Raw genomic sequence first — 20250 nt, 5'->3', positions numbered from 1 at the left:
GAAGTTAAGGAAGCCCATAAGCCTTGGGGAGGGGTAAGTGCATAAAAAAACATGGAAGTTCAAGCTGACAAAGTCCAGAGAAATTTCTTCACAGGAGGAATCAGGAACTAGCCAAAAGAATCCTTGAGCCACTCACAATTAGCTTTGGTAATTCAGGAAGAAAAAGTTCCAGAAATCCAGAGACAAGGAAACGCACTGCCTGTCTTTAAAAAGGAAGAGCCATTTAAAGCCCAATTCCAGTGCATGAAAACAAAGGAAAACAAAGGCAATTTGATACAGCCAAGATAATTACAAAATGATCAAGTAAGATGGTCAAAAACCAATCTCAACAGATTTCCTTCTTTGGAGCAACCAGCTGGTAAGTAAAAGAAAATGGCTGACACCTGCCAGCTTCTGCAAATTTTCACACTAGTGAGCTGTACAAAAACATCCTAGGAAGCAGAACTTTTAGAATTGTTCTCAAAATGTAGTTATTAACCATTTTTTTCAGAATTACTGTATCTGAATGAAGTCAGCCTTTGCCCCACACCTAATCAATGTTTTCACTAGAAAAGAGAATGAAATACAAATGACAAAATCAAAAAATTTGTGGACACTAGTCAAGATCAACAAGATGATTTAATTGCTAACCTTAGGAAGGTGACATTAAACATTAACTCCATCCACCTCAAAAAAAAAAGTTAGTTACTGTCTTAGTTTAGGGCAAATTAGGAAGGAAAACTCCAAATGGGGATTTCCCCAGGGAAATGCCCCTCCCCACTAACTGGTCCGGGAAAAGAAAAAAAATTCTTTAGAGAGAAGTGGAAAAAGCTGTTTATTTAACAGAAATTGATTAATATTAAATAATAAAACTTCTTGCTGTTCGATGGGATGGTAAGTCTAGGAAGAAAAGTCCTTTTCATGTGGTGTAGCTCGGCTCGCTCAGGTTTTTATCAGTCCCTCCGGCGCTGGAAAGTGCCGAGGCCCAGGCCCCGGTGGGCCACAGGCGTGAGCTCCCGGGGTTTAGCTGGGTGTTCAGTCTAGAGCAGGCTTGCACAGATCCAAGAAAATTGGGAAAAAAAACAAACAAAGGTCTAGGGAACTCCTCTGCCTCAGCTAGCTAAAACTAACTAAAATCCAGAGAGAAGCTCTGTCCCGCTGTCTGTCCGTGCTGCAGACACTACAGTCTAGGAGCGGGATGTGTGGGAGTGATGTTTTTCCTTAACACAAACTGCGCGCTTCTTCTTCCCCCTCTCTTGCTCTTAAAGCCAGTCTTAAAGGTGCAGAACTTAATATATAACATAAACCAGACGATTGGGGATACCAGTATCATAAAGTTACCCCAGGACAGTTACTTTGTCTGGCTTCAAAGTACAATGGAAAATGTTATGGAGTTTTAGTAAACCATGGAATAAGCAGGAACTGTCACTGTTGTTAAATATAAATATAAATATAAATATAAATATAAATATAAATATAAATATAAATATAAATATAAATATAAATATAAATATAAATATAAATGCCATTTTGGAATATCCTAATTAGTATGTTCTTGTTTGATACAAGACAAGATTTTAGAGGGAATACTGGATCCTACTTACATAGTAAGATGTGTACCAAGAGGTATTTTGGAAAAAATCACAGCTCTAAGGAATTTTTCCCTTATTTGCAAAAGTGAAAATTGGCACAGGGAAGTAACACAACATTCTATAAAGCTGCTTGTGACCAACTGGCATGGGGAAGAATGAAAAAGGATCTACAATTTTTGCAGTAAATCTGATTTGTTTGGACATTATGAGGTAGTACAGAAGCCTTCTACAGAGTCCACTGAATGCCTTCAGCTGGAGTTTAAAGACTTCATTAGTCAAACATCTGTTTAGAAGGGTGGATGCATTCTTTATCCTGCATCAGTTGTACATGCTTGGAGCAGGTCACTCCCTGGCCATTTAGTACCAACTGCTGGAATAATTCTATTGAAATAAGTGCGGTGCATTTCATTAGATGTATAAACAGGAGGCCATTGATTCTGTGAGTATCCAAACTTCCAGCAACACTGAAAAAACTAACGAGAAAAAGACAGAACATCCATTTCTCAGCACTACTGACCCTTTCAACAATATAATGAAAAGATCACAGCTTTACCTCCTAGGGGTTATGGTATTTGGCAGAATTATGTGGTACTAAATTTTTCATCAAAGCAATTGGTAGAAAGATACAGTAAGCGATCTATTTCTGTAGAAACTATTTCATTAATTAGAATGTTGGTGTGGGCAGAGATCAGTAACAACTTCGTACTATTGATTCATTGTGTTCTCCTAAGCCAGAAGCCAAAGAAACGAGACTCTGTATATGGAAAAGAGATTTATCAGCACTTCTACCATGCTGATCACCCCACGCTCTTAAAAACCCTACAAAGTAAAGCACATCTGCTGCGTCAGCCCTGTTCTACCTAAGGTACAATGACAGCAGGGAAAAGCAAAGTGCTTCACTAATGATTCACCATTAAGAAAGGAGTGATTTTCCTGCCAATTTTACATGCTTACTTGAGGGGTAAAAGCAAATATTTGATTTCTTATCACATAGAGCTTGGAGGTGCCCAACACTCCAATGTGTCGATGTGGTCGGCCACTTAATTTCATGTTCTTGTTCCGGCCTGGAAAGGAAAGAGAAATAAAAAAATCTCAGCTAACATTTTCTGTGTTGTTTTTCAAACTAACCAATTTAGACAGGAAAATTTACTCCACTAATACCAGTAAGGCAGAAAACCAGTGACAGAGTGTGAGGCTACAAACTGGTTTTGTAGCAAACAGCCAGAGTCCTTCAAAGGCCTGATTAAAAATTAAAATTTTGGCTTCACTGACCATGGATGTGGTCTTATAATTACCATAATTGCTCAGTACCCACAGACAGGAGATGAGATATTACAAAAACAAGGCCATCAACATAATCCAGAAATTCTAGTGTTTTCAATATAGGACCATAAAAACTCATGCCTGCAGGCTAAATCAACACACAGAGTACATCCAAATACAATGACAGATTTTCACCAGGCTTTAGTAAGCTTCAGTTTTCTCAGCAGAGCCTATTAGCAAATTACCCACACTACAACCTTTGCACTAGCATTCAAGAGCTGACTTGAAGCTTTCTGACAGGGAATAGGAACCAAACAACCATGTGCCTGAAAAAATACTATTGTGAACATTCCCAAAGTCATTGTTAAAAACAAAGTATCAAATCCTACTCATGCCCCCCCACTATAGAAAGAAAGCTATTATGAATTATAATAAAATAAATGTAAGCCTCAGGAAAGCCCACAAATGTTTCAGTTTTTTAAAGAACTTTGAGGTGAAGAGACAGATTATTTCACAGAAGCAACATATATAATTTCTCAGTGTAAAGGGCATTCTTTCTCAAATTTATCTAAAGGCCCCATTACTTCGAATGATTCCAAAAAAAACTCCCTGTTAAAACAAAAAAACAAACCTTACAAACAAAAACCACCACAACAAAAAAAGTTCAACCCATGAGCAGCCTCAGCATTATCTGTAACCAAAGCGCCATGGGAACATGCTCCAAACTGACAGAGAAGCAGGATACATCTCCCCTTGTCCACACAGCAAAGGAATCTACCAGTGCTGAGTCACCCCACTTCAATTCTACTTTATAGCAGTATCCACAATTCTGAGTCATGAGTTGCTGGCATGCCTGAAGAAGTAAAACTAAGTTAAATTAGGAATACATGTAACAAACTTTCCACCAAGAACCAAATCCAGCAAGGACTATTAAGAACCAGTTATGAAAAGACTTAACAACTAGAACCAGTCAGAGCTTTGGGACATTTATTTAAATTCAATTCCAGCTCTGAGGAAAACAGGACTTGAGAGCCACTGGTGAGGAACTGGAATGTATTTAAAGTTCTCTGTTTAGAAAAGCCCTGAAGGCTTCTGGGTTTCCAACAGAGACAGAAAGCTTCAGCAGCTTATCTCAGCTCCGGGCTGGGAGGAACTTGAGCAAGAACCTGACAGCCCAAAGATGCTCTGATAGCAGCACAGCTTCCCTGATTTGGAGCAGAAAACTTCCCAGACTGCCTGCTGGGAAGACAAAAATCATACTTCCCAGTTTCCAGACTCAAATATTTTAAGTTCTCACAGGAAAAAGATTTAATTTTTTCTCTTCTGTGTTTTTCCAGGTATTTTTTCAAAAGCCAGTTTCTTTGTGGAAGTAGTTTCTGGAGGACAAAAGAAGAGTCCATTTTTGTCTAACTCCAAGGGCACAGGGAAACTTGTATTTTTGACACCATTTCTAATGAGGTTATTTTTTTTCCCCTGTTTGAGTCCTGTATTTAAGACAGAAATTCAAAGCTGGTTAAGCTTGCACTTGCACTAAGAGGCTTCTGTGTTGTAATACTTACCCAGCATAGTGTAGAGGTTGCTGAGGATGCGAGCTGGCTGCACTCTGAGAGGATGGATGTCAGCAATGCTCTGAACATCGATTCCACGGTCTTGCAAGAGATTCTTAATTTGATTAGATTCTGCCAAAACAGTTACTGTGTAACAGAAAACAGAAACACAAGTAAATACCAATGTTCTGCTCTTTTTAACTGACTGTACCTCTCAACAAATGCATTTAGCTAACTAAAGAGGCACAAAGGCCTCACTTTTTTCTTAATTTATGGGTTCATGAAATCAAAAGGGATTGCAATAGGGCTCCTGACTGATTTTAATCTTCTATTCCTCAGTATTTCTTGCCATTCCTGTCCACTTTGGACAGGTGGTCAGAAGGGTCAAAAGAGTCCTCTAAAGTCTCTATCCAAACCTCCTGCTCAAAGCAGGGTCAGAGCTGCTGAGGTTCTTGGAGACTTAAATCAGTTGCTTCCGATTTATTTAAGTACCACTAGTTTGGATCACACAGTCTCTTTTAGCAGAGTCTCTTTTAGGGCTTTCCCCCTAGAAAGGGGAAAGGGACATGAAAAATCTTTGTTATTTTAACGCAGAACACTGTAACAATGCAGGCAAGGCACTGGGGAACCGGTGCTGTCACTTGTATAGCAATAAATGTTTCAGAGGACACAAAATGGCAGCGGTAGGGAGAAAAGTAATCCCTAATGAGAGGAATTTACAATCCAGGCCCAGAACTCATCTCTTGTCCCACCTGAAGTTTTGCTCATGGTAAGTGGCTTACTGATTTGGACTAATGAAGTACTTTTCTTTGTATTGTGAATACTTGCCAAAGAATGCTAAAAATAAGCACTTCTATTTCTGTTGGAAATGAAGCACTTCAAAATAACGAAATGCTACTCCCATGAGGCATCAACAGGGGGTAAACAAGCACCAGCCCAGGTCACAGTATCCTTGACAAAGGCTGCTCCTGATAAATGAGCTGGTTGCTCTTTCAGAGCGGTTCAGGCCATGGATCTTTTAGACCTGATCTGCTGTTTGCTCTCTACTTGATTTCTGGTTTTGGCTGTTCTTGCACAAACTAAAGAGGCCACTCCCTGCAGCAGCTGGTAACTCCTGCTGCCTCACCTCTGTGTAGAGGGATCCTCCACACTCAGTACTCTCTGGTTCTTCTGAAAAGGGGCTACATGGAACTGATTAACCTGATACACCTCCTGCCAGTCCTTCTTGTTCTTTCTAGAAGCTGCCTAGATTTTCCTTTTCACTACAAGATTAAGTTTGCCACTCTCCAATGCCAGACACATCTTAAAATTCTAACGAATACTTTTTTTAAAAAAGTGCCTTAAACCTGATCTTCCCTCCCGGAAAAAGGCAGCTAGGCAAACAAACTCCTTCTTCTCATAGTGTCATCAAAACATCTATGCCCCATGCAAAAAAAAATTCACATTATTTTTAAATACATCTTTAATCTCTCCTGTACACAGGGACTTGGCCATCACATGATTCAATTCACACAGAATGTTCACAAAATTCCCTCACCTTGTACCACAACATCAGGTTTAAAACCAGTGGAAAATCTCCTGTTTAAGGGATCAATTTCACCTGCGGCAAGAAATCCCTAAAACAAATGCAAAAGAAAGAAAGAAGTAAGGGAAAAAACAGAATTCAAGTAAAAGGCTTCTGACATATAGAATAAATCCTAACTAATTTTCATATTTTTTTCAAAATAAAAAACAGCAGGACTTAAAGCCTGGTTTATCTACCCTGTCCATTAAGTAGTACATTCAATAAAAACAATGGCTGCAATATTTTTTGGAACAACAAGAAAATGGTTCTGACTGACACGATCTGCATTCATAATTCCTGTTTCAGAGTTAGAGCACTGACATAATTTAACCAGGAAAGTGATTTTTTTTGGCAGCTCCATAGAGCTATTTGTGCTTCTTTTAACTAGTCTGACTTTAATGTGTCTGACTAATAGATACATCATGCCATAGAGCAAGGAATAGCCTAGTAAAGCTGAAATGGCCCAAAATCCTGGCTCTGGAACAGCCAAGTCAGTCTGAGCATACTCTTCTATTCTAACCATATACCCAGACCATGTGACAACTTACTGAGCTTCATTAGAAACAGACAATTGCACAGCTATATTAGAAAAAAAAAAAAAAAGGTCCTGAAAGCTCAGAGTCAGCTTTTCATGTTCCTACTAGAAAACACACAGTCCTTTACCTGTCAACCAAACTGTACTTAAAGTCCAAGCCATCTCAAACAAAATGAAATACAAGTTTATCTACTATGCAAGAAATAATTACCTCTGCTAACAGGCAGCTCAGGACATACAATGATTGGCCCCAAAGATGCGGCAGCTTTCCCACTGGGACACGATCCACCGAGTGAGGATTTTCATACTCCTCATCCACCTGAAAACAAATACATAAGCAAAAAAAATTACCCTAAAGTTGTGAGGAGCAATCAATAACATGTAAGTATTTGCAGACATCAACCCTTTCAAGCCTGCCCTTACTACTGACATAGAGATGCCATGGTTTCACTTTCAAGGCTCCACATTTTCTGGGACAAGGACTACACTTCCTTTTTGTACCTCTTCCCACCCTTCAAAGCTGGAGGATGAATGGGGACTCCACATGCAATTACAGCTTAGGTATTAGCTCTTCCACTTTCTTCTCACCATGCCTTTGCTGCCTTCCCTCTGGGCTGCTCATAGGTAACTGGGTATCTGCTTTCCAACCCCTTCCAAGATGACACTTTTAACTTCACTGATGTCTACCCAGATTTCTGAAGCAAAGGTGCTTTCCAATATTAAGATTATTCCACCTTTCCTCTGTTAGCAAGGATGGTCAATAGAAAAATTAAGACTAGACTTACTAATTTAGAAAAACTGCCTTAGTTTTACAGTGTACAGATCTATTGAGGGCAGGGCAAAAACCCTCCCAGATTACATCTTGAGGCAGCCATTTCATATTTCTTTTATAGACAGACAAAATCTACCCTGTTTATGTGGCATGTTTTTCAGATCATTATCATCATATCAAAATTCACAAGAAGGCTCTGGACTCTTACACGCTTGTTCCCACTAGGAAGGCAATTCAGTTTCCACCTCAGATCTGCGAGCAAGGCATCAGCTGTCGGCTGAGCAACTCAGACCAACCCAGGAGGCTCCACACCCTTAGTGAGTGAGGGCTGAGAAGTCTGGAGTGGGAGAAGAAGTTGGCAGGGAGGGATACAAAGGCAAATAGCATGGAAGAGCACATAAGCTCGTCTGGATTTCTCTGTCACAATGGGAGAATGAGATAAACAGTAACAGCAAAGGTGGGGGAAAATACCCCAAAAAACCAAACAAAAATCCCAGCCCAAACCCTAACCATTTGAAACCTGTCTCCCATACATGCTCTGAAAAAGGGCAGCACAATCAATGGATTAGACAGGCAGGACAGTCTATGCTTTATTTCTTCTTTGAGTTTCACTATCAACACTTCTTGAATACGTGTCTTGCTCTAAAGATGCAAAATTTTAGTCCTGCTGTAGTATTTCCACAGACACTCAAATTTACAAGTAAAAAATGTGATCATTTGGAAGCCTAAAGTTTACCATTTCTCAGCAGGAGCTGTGAGAGGACTCTTTATGATAATGTGTAATAGTCTTTTTTATTGTTGATTTAGATTCATCAGACACAGGAAAACCGTAAGACTGACATTCCTCTCGCTCTCTCTACTTTGCATATTGAAGTGGACACTGCATTTTCACAATACCTTTTCTGGAGGGACTGCATACAGTTCAGGCATTAGTACTAATCCATTCTTCTCTCTAATAAGTATTCCTTCCAGAGCCTCTCTATACTCTTGTACCTGGAATTATTTTTAAAAGAGACTGAGAATTCACATTACAGTCAGCAAAACTGAAACAAAGTACTTTTGAACGGTACTTTCTTAGTAGAAGTTCACATATACAAAAAATAAAAAAGGGATGAAGAAATCATGACTTGCTGATGGAAGAACAGGGTTCAAATTATCAGACACTGTTCCAGCATCTCAGTGTTAACAGAAACATGAACACTTGTCTTCAATCTGCAACGCATTGCTGCAATACAAAACTTCCAATATACTCCTATTGAAAAGTCACTGGAACAGGTCCTACACGCAATTTTCAACGGATGACAGTGCAGTTACACAGACATCAGACTACCAGTATCTGTCAGAGTGTAAGGTATAAATTATTAGCTATATGCCATGAACATTTGTCTGTGGCTTACAGAATTCTGCTTTGCAGGATTGAGAAATCAGAGATTTTTCGTAACTGATTTGACTAAAATTTTATCACAAGGAAAGGTTAAATAGATTCAAATGTTTAAAAATATCTATGTTCACTGGACAGCAAATCCTCTTTTCTTGTGATACTGGACAACATATTAGGAATAGGAATAGCAGACTGATAAGAACATGTAATACATTTTCTTTTTACCAGATTCCTTAGTTTGTTACATTTATTAACTATCCACTCCAAGTTTTTACTCAGAGACTTTTCAAGCACTTCCAGCACCTGCCTCAGAAATCCTTTTTCTGCTGCTCCTGAGTACAGTGGATCACTCAAATTAAGGTACCCACAGGTTCACATACACTGATATTTTCAGTATCCTGTCCACTCCACTTTTTTTGAGTCCTTGGGGTGCTTATTTTTCTAGCAAAACCATTTGTTTGCAGCAGTAACTGGGGACTAGACATTCACCTGAATGTCTCAGTGACTCATTCAGCTATGTTTAAACAGTGAAAACTGGGAGCAATTGCCCTGACCATGCCCTAGAACAGTCCATCTGCACACTAAAAATAACAACCAGGTACATACTGTCCCAGATAATCCAACTAAGGTCTAGAGACTGCTTCAGGAAGTGGTATTTTATTGCCAGGACTGAAGTTTCAGTAAACTTTCTGATTTTCCCCCTCATCAAATAATGCCATTTGTCTCTTCACCAGACTACTTTTACGGTGTTCAGGAAAACAGTTTATGTGTCTAGTGTCAGGAGGAATTTCACTTGATTTGCAACATCTGACACAGAAAGAGGGCTCTTTGGTCTGAAATTCTCTGAATTGTTTGTGATGACATTTCAATTTTTTAAGGAGTTTAGTGATCCCCTATCCCCCTGCATACTAGGCAATTTTAAATCACATATATTTTTTATTTCTTTCAAGCTACCAATCTTCAGAAGTTCTGGTATGAATGCATTTACTCCTGGCTACTTGCTGCTCCTTAGCTCACCAACACTCCCCTGGTCCCACCATAACCTTTGGAGGGCTACAATCAATTTAGGTCCCCAACAACTGGATGTCTCTGGCACAGTAATGGCATGAAGTGACTTAAGGAATTAGTGAAAATGAAATTGCCTCACATAAGCCAATCCCAAATCTCTCTGAATGTGCAAAAAGACTGAAAGTGCTACGAATCTTCTTCTCAGCAGCCAAGCCAGAAAGGTTGGGGAAAAAGAAGCTTGTGTCATCCTGAAGTAATTGTGAAAGGGGCATCAAGGTTGGTGATAAGACAAAATCAGGCAAATAAAGCCTGTTCAGCCCAGTTTTACCACCCCAGCTAACAGATCCACTCAACCTGGTAGGGAGAGGGCAACCAGGCCCCAGTGCGCACAACCCTGCTGCCTCCATCATGTCATGAACTCCCCAGGTAGGTGAAATTGGCTGAAGACTATTCCACTCTGTTAATGGGGTATCCAAATAATGCCCAAAACAAACACAGAACAAAGTTACAAAATACTGTGGGCAAATGGTTTTGCAATTTGAAAGCAATTTCTTCTTTCCTCACCTGGATTTTGTCCTCATTAAATATTCCATCTATTAGGAAGTATGTCCAGAATACTGGCCACTCACATTCTATATTCTCAAAGAGCTTGAGCTCAGCAGGATCATAGTGCAGCCTGCTTGGATCCTAAAAAATTCAACCACATTCATTTAGTCACAATGCTAAATTAGGCACTTATATTCCAATCATAATGGTAGCCTATTTTATACAAATTAAAACATAGAAATCAATAAACCCACCAGAAATAGTATCCATGCAGTCTCTTGACTTCTTTGTCACATCCACTCTCAAACTCATTTAATGGTTCTCTAGACAAATCAATCCTTCCTAGTCTCGGGATCTAAGTGTCTCCCAAATTATTTTGGCTCTATCTCAGTTCAAAGATATTTTGGGATGTTTCAGAGATACCACTTCATCTTAGACACCATAAGCATATCAAAGGGTTAATTCTTACAGAATTATTGTCCTGTGGTCTTTATGATGCTTTAATTAAGTTCTGTCCTTAATAACTGTTTTTTTAACCCTTAGCCTCCCTCAAATATGTGTCCTTTCCAGGGTGGATACCTGGATTACCCCCAAATCCTCTAAGATGTTTTAGCAGTGATGGAGAACTTCCCCCCTTCATGTAAATAAAACAGATATGTCTACAAAGAAGAAATAAAATTCTTCCCATGTGCTTACAGAAAATATGCATCATAAATATATATCAGAAGTACCTCTCTGGGTGTCTTGTAGCCATCTCGGAGAAAGCGACAGCAGCCATAGCGGCCCTGTAAAGACAGACAACATTTCCCATACACTTCTTCCCCACAGACTAAAGCATAAGATACGTGCTGAGTATTATGGGTCACTTAGGGATCTTCCTTTCTCTCTTCATGCACAGATGAAGTCTGGCAACCCTCATTTAATCAGGATTTTTGGTTTAGAAAGAGGTTCTGCTTCTCTCTTTGGAAAACAAAAATAAAGTAAATCCTTACCTGCAATTTGGATATGATCTCACTCTTGGTTACATTAACAAGGTTTACATCCTCCACTGCAAAAGCTGGGTAAGAAATAATAGACAGAAGGCCAGCATCTATCTCCTTTGATGTGGATGCCCTTGGCAACATGGAGTACAGAATAGACTGAGCAAAACAAGACAAGAACAGAAGAGAGGGATGTAAAACAATTTGCCTACTTCAAAAAACTATGTCAAGTGCAAATGAGACTACACTATTTGCAAACTGACAGAGAAGTCTGTGCAGCTATTTTTAACTGAGAATGAGAATGCTTCACACTATTCAGTTTCACCTATCTACTAGAAACAGGGTGAGCAGCATAGCCCGAAGCCATCCTTATTATGTTACATTCTTGGCTTAGTTAATCAACATTTCATTTATAAACAAAGGGGAGAGGGTGTTAGGTTTTCCTCTAGTAAAGCAAAAAGCAGGCTAATTTTTACCTGACAGTGTTCCACTTCATCAGGAAGAACATGAATCACTGATTTGTGTCCTCCATGAGCTCCAAAAAGATCTAGTTCATCAATTGCTTCCAAAGCAGCCTTTAAAGAAAACCAAACACAACCCAAAACCAATAAATATTTTTTAAACCAAGCATACACCCCAGCACCTGTGCTTAACCTCTGAAAGAAATTACTTAAGACAGCAGTTTGCCCCACTGACATTTTTTTCATCTTTAAAGGGAAGCTTGGCAATATTTTACAAAAAATAACTATTTCTGGTTTTCAACTAGTAGGATAGAGGACTGATGTACTGGTGATACTTTCTACAATTTAAAGCAAATTTAATGCTAAAAAATTGGGACCTAGGTTTCCACTGAGACATCATCTAAATATTGATGTACTTAGTAAAAATGCTTGTCCTGTCCTATATTCCAAAACAGCCTCCTATATCAGTGTGGGGCTAGGACCAGCAGTCTCTCCCTCTTGCAGTGCACACAAAATCTAATAAATCCTGCTGGAAGGTAAATACACCTTTGACCTTAATGATATTTGTCTTCTGTCTATCCTTCAGACACCATGTAATGAGGTAGTTGTAAATTGCACATTTACATTTATGGCCTTCTGAACTTCATTTTGTATCTCTGTGATCTTGTGCTATGAGGGAACCAGAAGCGTCTACTTTCTTTCAAGTATATCTTCATTTATTTTTCTCTCTAAACTACTTGTAGAAAATCTCTTAAACTGATATTCTGCCGTTTTTTAGAATTTACATGTGACTTAATCTTACCATGACAACATCACATATGACACTGAGGCTGAAGAATTAAGGAAGAGGGAAAGAAAATCAGAGGCCACTTTATAAGACTGCATCTCACTGAATCTGTCAGATTTGTGGTTCAATTAATCTGGTACCATTCTTGCAATCCCTGGAACAACGGTGCTGAGGTCCTTCAATGAGAGCTGTTATCTCAAGGATTCTACACTAAAAAATACTCACACCTAAACAAAAATTCTTATACAATCAGCTACCTATTGCAGTGGTCAAGAAGACCATGCAAAGGAAGCCATTAGTTTTGTCAGAGTCCTTGAGCATAACACTGCAGCTGTGAAGGAAGTGTCAGGAAGACATTCTCACTTTCGCCATCCCTACAGAGCTTGCATTCAGTTCAGGGATTCCTTGGTTTGTCTTATCACCACGCTCCCAAATTCCATAATCCTGCAACAACATCATCAAGAAAAAAATAGCATGATTATATACAAAAGCACTTTTCTGCCCTCTCTCCCACAACAGATCTCCACCCCTACATGAAATTAGTTTATTACTTGCCAAAAAAAAAAAAAAAAAAAAAAGGAAAGAAGAAGGAAAGGTGCTCCAAGTCTCAAAAGAGACCCTTCTCAAGTTTGAAAAGTAGCACGTAAAAATATACCCCAGCAGGATCACATATTCAGTCATGAATCACTGCCTTCATAGAACACACAATGCCCTTTAACCCTCCTCCTGTGCATTTTCCTCCCCGTGTTCCTTCAATTTGGTTTGCTAACAACCAGCCCTTTCTAGAAAGGCCCACAAGACTTACAATTAGACATCAGGACACATCATTAATTATCAATAAAACCCCCCATTATTATGATCGACCAAGTATACCTCACCCACGCAAGCAGTAAATCCTCTACAGCTCTCCCAACATCTCCAAAGATGCTGCTCACAGTGTAAAGTACTGACAGGTTCTGATATCTTCCCATGGAAAAAACAAGTCCCTATTTTACTTCTTCAGCAATAAATCATTTTCCACCCACACCTGAGCAGTGTTCAGATGATTTACATATAAATAACTACTTACAGCAACTTTGTAGGCAGCTTCTATGTAAAAAACAAGATTCTGGATAAAGGTAACTTCATCAAGGGTGAAGATAATACGTAGCCCTGATCAAAACAAGAGAATTATCTTGTATCAGAACTGTATCAGCTACTCTTCATGCTTTTGTTTATTTGCTACCAACCCCTGCCCACTGAAATCAAAGGAAAAACTCATGGTTTCCAAAGATCAGGCAGCAAGCCTCAACACTTGCCACTGACAAAATACTTCAACCCCACAAATACAGACTGCTTCAAAAACCAACCAAAAACCACCTCTGTGAGAGTGACACTCAGACCATGGGTATAAAGCAGAGGCACCTGAGCCAGCTCTGGCTCTCCAGGGCATATCAATTCCTACAGCTCCCCAGCCCTCTGCCTGCTTAGTGCTCTTCCTAGGATCCTTCAAGATGATGCGGTGCCTGCTCTGCCGGAATCAACTGCAAGGAGCTTCAAGGACAGAAAAACATCTAAGGAAAAAAATCCTTATCCTCACAGGAGGAGTAGAATTAAGAAGAAGACAAGATAAAACAGCACCAGTAAGAGAAGAAACACTGATGGCAAAAGTGCACCTGACTTGATGTTGTCACTCTGTGAAGAAATGTGGCTGTCCCCTACGAAGTCTTTAAACATGAGACTTCTCTGACATGATTGTAAATATCTCATGTATTTGATGCCTTGACTAAGGGCATAGACACTGACAATTACTATAAACATGAAATTCCAAGTAAGGCGTATCTCTTTTCCAGAGAAACATGACTTGCTTCTGAGTAATAATTATGTAAAGATCTTTGAAGCTGGTTACTACTTTTTTTTTTTCCTTTTATAAATAAAAGCTGGAATAGAAAAGGCTGCAGCAAAAGGCAAAAATATCTTCTTCTTACCTGATGCAGTCATCTGTGCCAAGAAGAGCAAGTACAGGGAAGTTGCATCCACTTGTAGATGCCCCCACTGGTCATCCCCAACCACCGTGGCACAAGTCGCAGAGTTATACTTGGCATGGAGGCAGTCTTTGGTACTCTGAGTGCGTTTGAACTTCTCTACCTTATCCACCTAAAAACGTCACAAATCTCAAATCTGAAACATTTCAGAGGAAATTCTCCAAATTATTTCAAAATTAACAACTTTACTTAGGTGAGGAGAATCTTGAGGTCTTAATCCTGTTACTAAGTTTTGATTGATCAGAGGGCTTAAACAAAACTCTGACTTTAGACTCCAGTTAAATCCACATCTCTACAGGAAAGAATACAATTAAATTACCTTGTTGAGTTCAGATCTAAACTACAGGCATGCATCTTGGGGAAAATCAGTTTGCAAAGGCAAAAGTCTGATTTGCTACAAGCACAATCTCAAAACATTACTTGGACAGGAAGTGGAAGCAAGGTCCGTGTTTTGCTCGAGTCTTAAGACTCCCCACACTATCCTCTGCACACACACAAAATAAGTCACTCCTCAGAAGACACAAGAACTACTTCAATGAAATGCTTTGTAAATACAATATCTACTAATTCAACTCAATTCTATGGCATTACCTGTCTCATCATGCACTGCAAGAGTCCCCGCATCAGCTTCACAACATTCTGCAGAAACAAAACAGACCAGAGGCACTTTCAGCCTCATCAGCTCTTACAAAAAACATTCAAAAGTATTCATTCACACCCTCTACTAATGTCCTGCCAAAGGTAAAAAAGAATGTGCATTTGCCCAAAATGTTTTGCATGCTTTTTTGGTTTTTTTTTTGTTTTGTTTTTGTTTGTTTTTTGGTTTTGGGGGGGTTTTGTTTGTTTGTTTGTTTTTAATACACTGATTAGATTTTACTCCTTCATCCCTATCTAGGAGAAGTCTTTACCCAAAGGTCCTCCTCTCTGAGCTGTGGAACAACTCTCTGTGGTTCTTCTATCCAGCTAAAGGAAGTAAGAAGAATGCCATGTCTTGTAAGAATATTAATACTAATAATAACTTTTTGAGTGACAGATGTAGGGAACATTGGTAGGTGACTTCAATACACTGACATGACTGCAAAACCTGTAGAGCTTCTTCTGTTCTTTAAACAGTGTAACAAAAATCAAGTGACTAGTAGAGAAAGGGCTGTAAATGTGAATGTAGAGAAGTGCAAGATTGTGCATTAAATAATCAACCCCACCTTTTCACCCCAAAAATACAGCCTCAAGACATTATCATGCAAACTGAGTCAAGGTTATTCTGTCACCATGGACCCCCCTGGTTCAAGCAGGACATACCCGCAAAAAATTAACCCAGTGACTCCAAATCAAAAGCAGTACACCAACAGTCCCTCACTTCCCATTTAACCCACCTCTGTCTATGCTCTCACTTCTGATACTCTTATTCCCAGCTGCAGATTTTGGTATTTAACTGTGTGAGTTATGTCCCCTTCCAATTCTCCAGCATAGATCTTCTCAGTCTGGAGATTGTTACCTTCTCTGCTATGACCAAACATGCCTACACACCACGTACAACCTCCGTGCACATTCCAAAGACTTCTACTTTAAATGGCATGCTCCTCTTTATGAGGAAGAATGGTCTAGCAGAAAAATTGCTGTAAAATCCAAGCAGCCTAGGCTTGATTTTCTGCTCCGTAACACACCTCATGAGGGACCTCAAGGTTTAATCAGAGAGAGGATTGTAAATCACAGCACAAAATCTCTCAGAAGCCTAATTTTCAACAATCAGCCAAGTGATGGAAGTTTGACTTCTACATTTGTTTTGCTTGTAGTTAAATTCAGATGTTAGCCATTCTGTCATCCAGTTCTTCAAATCCTCCTTGCCAGAAGGTTGCCAGGGATACTGCATGCAACACACTGCATGGACGTTGCTGTCTTTGGAACATACTCCAAGCTGGAAAAACCCTTCCAGATCCTAGACACAGCAGCAGTGTGAATGCACTCTCCAAAAACACTACAGTAAGAAAACCCAAACAGTGGAACTGGTTTCTGCCAAGTTTTGACGCACCTGCTCGAGCTCGTAGGCTTTGGCTTTATCCTCATCCCGGTCCGCATTCTTCCGATACGCCATTCCCAGCCCCCACACTGCCAGGATGCTGTAGATGTTGTCCCGTACCCAGGCATCCTTATGGTCCGCCCCAGCTGAAAGCAGCCCCGTCACTGGGTTCTAACCACGGCAGAAGGAATAAAGAACAAACATTACCACCTCAAGCCCCATCTGCTAAGAAGCATCACTTCTTTCTTTATTTAAGGGCAACAAACTAAAGATGATTTCATGCTAAGTGCATGTTGCAGCTGCTCATGATTTCACAACAGAAGTGAGATCTCATCCTTCCTTCCCAAACTCACACAAGCAAAATGCAAAAGTTATTTGAACACTTCCGGTTGTGAAGTTTACAGCATCCAGCTGGACATCTTCATCCACACAGGATTACTAGCTAAGTCACTGAGTGAAATTCAGAATACATCAAGGAAACAGAAATTTAAATTTTACCTATTTTAAGGAAAAGAAAGTACTGAGCTAACGCTAGAAACTGAGTGTGGGATATACGCTCCTCTGTGTAACTGGTCTATGTAACTGGTTATGCTATAATCTTGAGAAAGTAAAAAACCACTAGTGATCTTCTAGGAGATTAATAAAGTATTTTTATTATCTGCCTGCTGCCTTTATCACAGCTAAACGAATGTTTTATATCCTGCTTTGGAAAATGTACAGGAAAAAGATTCTGAAGGTGCTGAAAAGCAGCACTGTCTGAAAAGCAGAGCACTGAGTAGTCTCTTGCATCCCAAATACTCCATTAAATTTTTCACTGCATCATTAATTCCCATCACTTCACTATCCTTAATTATTCTTAGACTGTCTTTCTTGGCTGTACATTCTTGACTAACAAAAAAATGAGACAAAGAGGCAAAAGGTCAATAAAACTTTCAATCAAATCAAGCCTTTACAGAAAATTTCAGTGAATGAAGACCAGTTGGTGATGCTGGTGAGACAAGGGGCAAAAAATTACAAAAGTAAAGACTACTTTTACAAAAGTAAAATTTAGGAGCATACATCCACAATTTTTTCATTGAGGGGATGGGGCTTCAGTTACAATTTCCTGGTCTCTGCATGTGACCACTGAGCAGCACAGGGGTGACAGCCTGACAGGAAATGATCTGGCACAGTCAGCCCTACTGTTATGATTTAATACAGCAATGCCTAGTGGCTCATTCAGAGTAAAAATGAAGTTCTGCTGCAACAACCCCACCTCAGCAAGGTCTTCATAAACCAAGTGACAGCTGATGCACGCCTGCTCACCTGTTTGATGGGGAAAGTAGCACATATGAATGCAAACAACTTAAAAAACTTCTTTTTAATTTTGAAAAGTCAAACACGGAGTAACATAAGTCCCAGTTCAGCACTGTGCCCACATGACAAAACCAGGGCCTCAAAAGGCAGACCGCATACTCCCAGCATTTGTAGACGACACTACTTTTTCCTCCCTCCAATGCAGGACAACAAACATCTACTCCTCTGCAGCCCTGGCTTGATAGAGGTCACTCTGCTGTCTGAGAAATGACCGTTTTGGTTTACTTTTCCCTACTCTCCATGCTGTGCTAGTTACCAGTTGAAAAATAAAACTGCCTCTGGGTAGCAAAATGGAAATCCCAGAGAAATGGCCCATCTAAGACTTTAAAAGCCTATTAAAAGCCTTTAAAAGCTCTCAGGGAGGGACTTGCCTACCTCAAGAGGTTGTTTTAAACACACCCACAGGCAGCTATCACAATTTCACCACCTTTGATTCCTCTACAAGTTGGTCCCAGCTTTTGCTACACACTGGGGCTGGCTCTCATGGACTGACAGTACACTAATGTCTTTCCTCATGCACATTCAGAATGTTAGCAGAACAATGTAATATACTAATTAATATTTTAAGTGGTTTTGTTTTGGCTTTTTTAGAAGTGTTTTCTCTTAAAAAAGACAATTACTTCCTTTTGTTACCAGCTGATGCCATATGAAAACTACAGCGCTTACAAGGTCCTAAAGAGCCCACAGAAACACTGAGTCCCACTTAATCCCACTGATGTCAAAGGGATTTTAGCTTAACTAGTACTTCAAGCATTCCATCTATGCAGTGATGCAGGTCTCATCCTGCATATCACACTGCACGTAAGATCCACAGAGCAAAGAATTTTATCAGCACCATGGGCTGCCAGCTGAGAGCACTGCAACAGAAAGCTGATTGCTGGACTAAGACTTTAAACTGTTGTATCATGCCAAACCTATTTTTAAATCTATCCCTCAGTCTGGAGACAAAAAGGCCCCCCAAGAACCCAAACCACAAAACACACCAGTTCCTACAGGGCAGCAGGTATCAATAAGAATTTCAGCAGGACAGACACAAAACCAGTGGGGTTCTAACAAGAGCAGCAAAGCAAGTAATTTAGCATCTTGCTGAAAGGTGCAAAATAAACAGATGTTCTCATTGATCTGAAAACTGAGGTAAACTCTAGCAAGGCTTGTAGATTTGCTTGTGAAACCAGATGTAACATGATGTGAGTGAGTCTTGGGGACGGTCCTGTGCAGGGCCAGGAGTTGGACTTGACAACTCTTTTGAGTCCCTTCCAATGTGATTCCGTACCACAGTTTGTGTTACCAATAAAGGTATGAGCTTTCCTTATCAGGTCCATGTGGTTTTCACTTACAGTACCACAGCAATACTTAAAATGTATGTAGTTGTTAAGTTTTACTATTTTCGAATCTGAAGATTCACATTTCTTTCTTATGTCATTCAATTCAACAGGTGTAATAAGCAGCTGAGAACATCCTTCTGGTGGTGCTTTTCAATGTCTGCTCTGCTTCAGCACTAAAGCATTCCTCTGACCCCTCTGTCCCTGGGGGTATATGCAACAGATGGCAGGCCCCCCACAGGCAGGAGCCAGTATTCCGGTCTTATCCTCCTTTTACAACCTTTAACAGAATGGTAACTATCACAGTGCATGTTACAGGGACTGACAAGGACAATGCAACATCTGCAAAACAGGAAAAGGTTTGCTACAGACCTGATCCTGCAAAGTGCCACACAGAGAAAACTGTCAGCCCTGGTGCAGTTGAACCTGTCCTTTGAACACATCTCCCTGGTAGCACAGATATCCTGCATTAAAAATTGCCTCTAAAATCACATTGATTTAGAGTGATTGGAATGAGCACAAGATTGCTGCTACTGAGAAACCTAGCTCCTGATGTATTAAACACCTGATCAAGGCCCAGTGTTCTGTGCACACTCCGTGTTGACCTTGCTGCACCCCACAGAGCTGAGCGTGTCACTGCCCTCTGTCAGAGCACAGCAGCTGATGTGTCAAGGCTGCATTCCCACAGCTGTGCATGGGAGGTGCAGGGTCACAGTCACACATCAACCCCTGCTGAGCAGCGACAACTCAGAAGCATTTTAAACACCTGGTTCTTCTGCCAGGCTGCTCCTGGGCAAACCCATGGCTAAAACTCACCTCCCTGGATCCTTCCTGAGAGGCACTAAGAAGGCACCAGCAGCAGTGAAGCAGCAGCATCCAAGTCCATCCAGCCACAGACTTTCTAATCCCAAGAAAGACATAGTTGCACGTGGCCCAAAGACAACCTTCCTAACTTGCCCAACTAACATGAACACAACATTTTCAATCTATTGCAGTGAAAAAAACAAAAAGACTATAAATATATTTTTTAAAAATCTAGAAATGTGCCTTGAGCATCTCTCTGGGTCCTCTTGAGATACCACTGATCCTCTGCCTTGCTGCTAGCCTTTCCACACA

At 40.1% G+C, this 20250-nt stretch overlaps 1 protein-coding gene across 3 annotated transcripts in view; it reads right to left on the bottom strand.

The window, feature by feature from the left end:
- PHKA2 (phosphorylase kinase regulatory subunit alpha 2) overlaps positions 1-20250 on the bottom strand; it is a 45408-nt gene that overhangs the window by 23611 nt on the left and 1547 nt on the right. For all 3 annotated transcript variants that reach the window (XM_014251039.2, XM_088050982.1, XM_088050983.1), the window contains exons 2-15: positions 16469-16627; positions 15031-15078; positions 14383-14551; positions 13485-13567; positions 12779-12859; positions 11644-11742; positions 11180-11326; positions 10919-10972; positions 10206-10328; positions 8150-8245; positions 6692-6799; positions 5919-5997; positions 4394-4528; positions 2526-2635 (exon numbers count right to left, since the gene is read on the bottom strand). In XM_014251039.2, the coding sequence (XP_014106514.1) occupies positions 2526-2635; positions 4394-4528; positions 5919-5997; positions 6692-6799; positions 8150-8245; positions 10206-10328; positions 10919-10972; positions 11180-11326; positions 11644-11742; positions 12779-12859; positions 13485-13567; positions 14383-14551; positions 15031-15078; positions 16469-16627 (1491 nt within the window). The remainder of the gene's footprint in view (positions 1-2525; positions 2636-4393; positions 4529-5918; positions 5998-6691; positions 6800-8149; positions 8246-10205; positions 10329-10918; positions 10973-11179; positions 11327-11643; positions 11743-12778; positions 12860-13484; positions 13568-14382; positions 14552-15030; positions 15079-16468; positions 16628-20250) is intronic.

This window comes from Pseudopodoces humilis, chromosome 2, assembly GCF_049639895.1.
Source record: "Pseudopodoces humilis isolate 2021_Gansu_Grassland_sample_001 chromosome 2, ASM4963989v1, whole genome shotgun sequence".
In the NCBI taxonomy this organism is placed as follows: domain Eukaryota; kingdom Metazoa; phylum Chordata; class Aves; order Passeriformes; family Paridae; genus Pseudopodoces; species Pseudopodoces humilis.
Note: the sequence above shows the minus strand (reverse complement) of the source record. Positions and strands in the feature narration are given on the sequence as shown.